Source organism: Dendroctonus ponderosae, unplaced genomic scaffold (assembly GCF_020466585.1).
Source record: "Dendroctonus ponderosae isolate FM_Combo_2020 unplaced genomic scaffold, Dpon_F_20191213v2 Dpon_F_20191213_4, whole genome shotgun sequence".
Lineage (NCBI taxonomy): Eukaryota > Metazoa > Arthropoda > Insecta > Coleoptera > Curculionidae > Dendroctonus > Dendroctonus ponderosae.
The window spans coordinates 1,149,701-1,153,305 of NW_026018611.1; the positions used below are offsets into that span (position 1 = coordinate 1,149,701).

Here is a 3,605-nt window from a genome sequence, read left to right on the forward strand (position 1 = left end):
AACAGCTCGAGTGCTACGTTTTCTAAGCATTTTGTCCGAAATTCGTTATGGTTGCGAAGTAAGAAGCAAAAATGTGAAAAAAATTGGTTATTTTCAAGTGCGCCAACGGTGGAGGAGGAAACTTTCGATTGGTTTTTTCCTGGAATGGGTTTATCTATGGCAGGAAACTAAGTGGGTTCTTTTTGAACATCCCCATCTTTAAATAGTTTGCCAGCTGGAATGCACGCGACGGGCCGAACAATGAAATTTGTATATTTTGGAACAGAAAACCGATCTTCCGCACGTTGTGAAGTCGATATGGTTGAAATGGGGCCCGGCATTCTTCGCATCTTATCATCGAAATATCGAAACGTTTTCCCTCCGTGGTTAAAACCGGGCGTTCTTCTTACTGAAAAAGCCGATAACCATCTAAACGTGTATCGAACAGTCCGGTCATTTTACCTAATAGATTGTTGAACGTTGTTGTTTGTCGATCGGGATCGCTGCCTTTTGGCATTTGACAAATCATTTCGGTATCGAAATTGACATGCTAATGACGAGGCGATTTTTAATGGTTTTTAATTGATGGCCAATCGGTTTGTTTGGCTCTGGCCCCGGGCCACACATTGGCTGGAAATCGACCAACGACCATGACACGGAATACTTTTGTTGGGAGCCGTTCAACTTTGGCGCGGTTTATTCGCATACACTGCTCGACATTTGAAAACACCCACAGAGGGCAAAAAAGCGCGCAAATCGATCCGACCAATTTGCTGAAAGTCGTTCTAATCCTATTTACATTGTGTCGCCTTGTCCTACACACGGAAATCCATCTGGTAATTCCCGACTTACCAGCGGAATTATCACTTGTCCAGGGCCGCACGTATGGGGCTTTGCAGAATTCCAAATACGTTCCGAAGTGGATTTGCAATTATTGGTGCAATCGGCTGGTTTTCACCCATCATTAGAAATAATTTTATTCCGATCCGACACTCGCTGATCGGGCCGCCGATTTCATTACAATTGTAAATGGCTGCGGTTTTTCGTTTTTTCCCGATTTTTCCTACTCTTTTTTCAGTTTCGGTGAATAAAACATGCACCGCATTACCGGCCGAATGGAGATCGCACATTTAAACACGCTTTCATGGACAGACACGTGCAAACCAGCTCCAACTAGTCCGTTGATATTCAGGTATTCAAAACAGTCAATCATCGGTCACTTGGATGCAAACCAGTCGCTTTTTCTGCATTCAAATCGGCAAAAACACTAGAAGAAGCGACCACTTGGCTACTGCGAGCTGTTGGGCGCGCCCAACTTATGCAGGAATAACCCAAACTAGCAGACGTTCATGAGTTGATTATTGCTGCATGTCTTGGGCGCGCTGCCCACTTTCAACTGATGATCTTCGTGCATTAACAACTGAATACGGACCGAACTCTACATACCTAGTAGGATCTACACAACGAGTTAAAACGTGGCTAATCCCCCAATATGTACTACACAATATCTCTAAATAAGTAAGTAAATAATAAAATTTTGTACGTACCAGAAAATCAATGGACTTGTCTTTTAACTGAAAACAAAGAATACTTTAGAACACGATCGCAACCAATTACAATCCTACTAGATACGTAAACAGTCATTAAATCACATGTCTGCAGAAAAGGCCCCACATATACAGGGTGTTCGGTGGCAGCGGACCGAAACGGCAGTGTTAGTTTGTTCGTTAACCATCGCATTAATTCGAATAACCAATCAGCTAAGCATTTTATCGGGCCAAAAGCTGTGGATCGTTTGAACATGTCCCGAAAACCCATAAATAACGCAACGGTTGTTTCGCTCTTGTTTGTTTTAATTATTATTGTTATTTACAGTCGACGCGGCCCGCGCTAATTAATGTTTGAACCCGATTGGGCAATTTTTATCTGGCCGATTTGCAGTTGGCGTTTTATTGGTAAACAGCCAAGTGGCCGATGAACAAATAATCAACAACATTAACCGATGCGCTGCTTTTATTGCCCGGCCTTCATGTGCAACGGTTCCCGTTTAATTGGTGCAAATTCCATAGAGATTGTCGATGGACTTGGATGGGTCACTTCAAGTGGGGATCAGTGATTTTGGGCGGCTGGAATCGAGAAAACTGTGCTCAACTTTTGGAGTGGCCAGTAGAGTTTTTCGGTGTTTGGGAGTCGATTCAGCTGGGGCTTAGGGGATGGATAAGTATCGGCAAGCGTGCATTGCTGGAAGATGTTTTTTGGCTAGATATTCCAACCTGTTTGAGTTGAAATAGTGCCAGAGGCTTTTATGGCGAGCTGAACGAATGAAGTAGTTTGGGCGCAATTAATTGTTGAAATGTTCATACACTTGACTAAGACACTTTTCCTGCTCAATTCTCAAGGGTCTGAAAAATCGGACGAAAAGTTTCCTTTGACGACTTTCCGCGGGTTTGAACACCGACGTTTTTTTGATGTTTTCGACTAAAATTCTGGCTTTTATCTGCTATAGTTTGTGCGCAATAAATTGCTAAAATATTCATGCCTTTATCTCAGGTCCTTTTCCTTCGCAACCTTTAAGCATCTGAAAGTTCAGGATGGAAGTTTAAAATAGCGACATTCGCCGGGTTTAACTGGTGTTTTCAGAGAAAAATATTGCTTTGTCATCAACCCTTTCCTGCTCGACTCTTAAGCATTTGAAAATTTACAGAAAACGTTTTCAATACATGTACGTTTTCCGAACACAAAAAATCACAAGTGGACGATTTTCGCAAAAAGTCAAGTTCCTCAAAACGCGTCGATTTGATTTGATCTGATTTACCGACTTATTAATTTAAAAAAAAATTCGCAAAATGAAGCAAAGATGGTAATTTTTCGTTTTATATGCGTAAGTATTTCAATAGGAAAAAAATCAACATTTTCTCATACTCTACAACCCCTTGAAAATGGAATTTTGAATCACCCTGTACAGTTCCAATGCAAAAAGTGTGTTTGTGTCCATTATTCAAGTGCCAAACGCATTTGTTTGATTGCTTGGCACCAAACTGGCCCAAAACTCGTCGAATTTGGTCACTTCAGCGAGTCCTGTTTAAATAGACACGAAAACTCTTAATAGAGTTGTCCGGAAGATGTAAATATTTGCAGAACCGCTGCCAAACCTTCAGGCCGATTCTCCGAAACGTTTGCAAATCGCTTTTTCTTGCCCTTCAGGACAATGGGTCTCTTAATGTGCGCATGACGATTAAGGGACATTGTTGACATAGAAACTAGTGGGTTTTTAGGCCGTCGTAAAATTGAATTTCTTCCCGACGTTTCGCAAGCACGAGCGGCTTGCATCCTCAGAAGTGGTCCCTTGAACGCTGACACTGTTCTCATCAAAACCCGATCAGTTCTTCGGCAGAACTGACTTAGTGACAATGAATAGCCTCGAAAGTCTCTCTTTTGATAACAATTATGATTAAGAACGATTTAGTATCGCGTACAGACAACAACTAGATTGAAACTAGTGGGTTTTTCGGGTTTTTAGGATGTCGTAACATGGAATTTCTTCCTGACGTTTCGCAAGCACGAGTGGCTTGCATCTTCAGAAGTGGTTTGCTTGAACGCTTACACTGTTCTCATCAGAACCCGAT

General features: G+C 41.9%; 1 protein-coding gene across 1 annotated transcript in view; it reads right to left on the bottom strand.

Annotated features, from left to right (window-relative positions):
- LOC109542930 (optomotor-blind protein) overlaps positions 1–3,605 on the bottom strand; it is a gene marked incomplete in the record, with an annotated part of 52,367 nt that overhangs the window by 19,195 nt on the left and 29,567 nt on the right. The window contains 1 exon segment of the mRNA XM_048665840.1: positions 1,527–1,553. Coding sequence (XP_048521797.1) covers positions 1,527–1,553 — 27 coding nt within the window.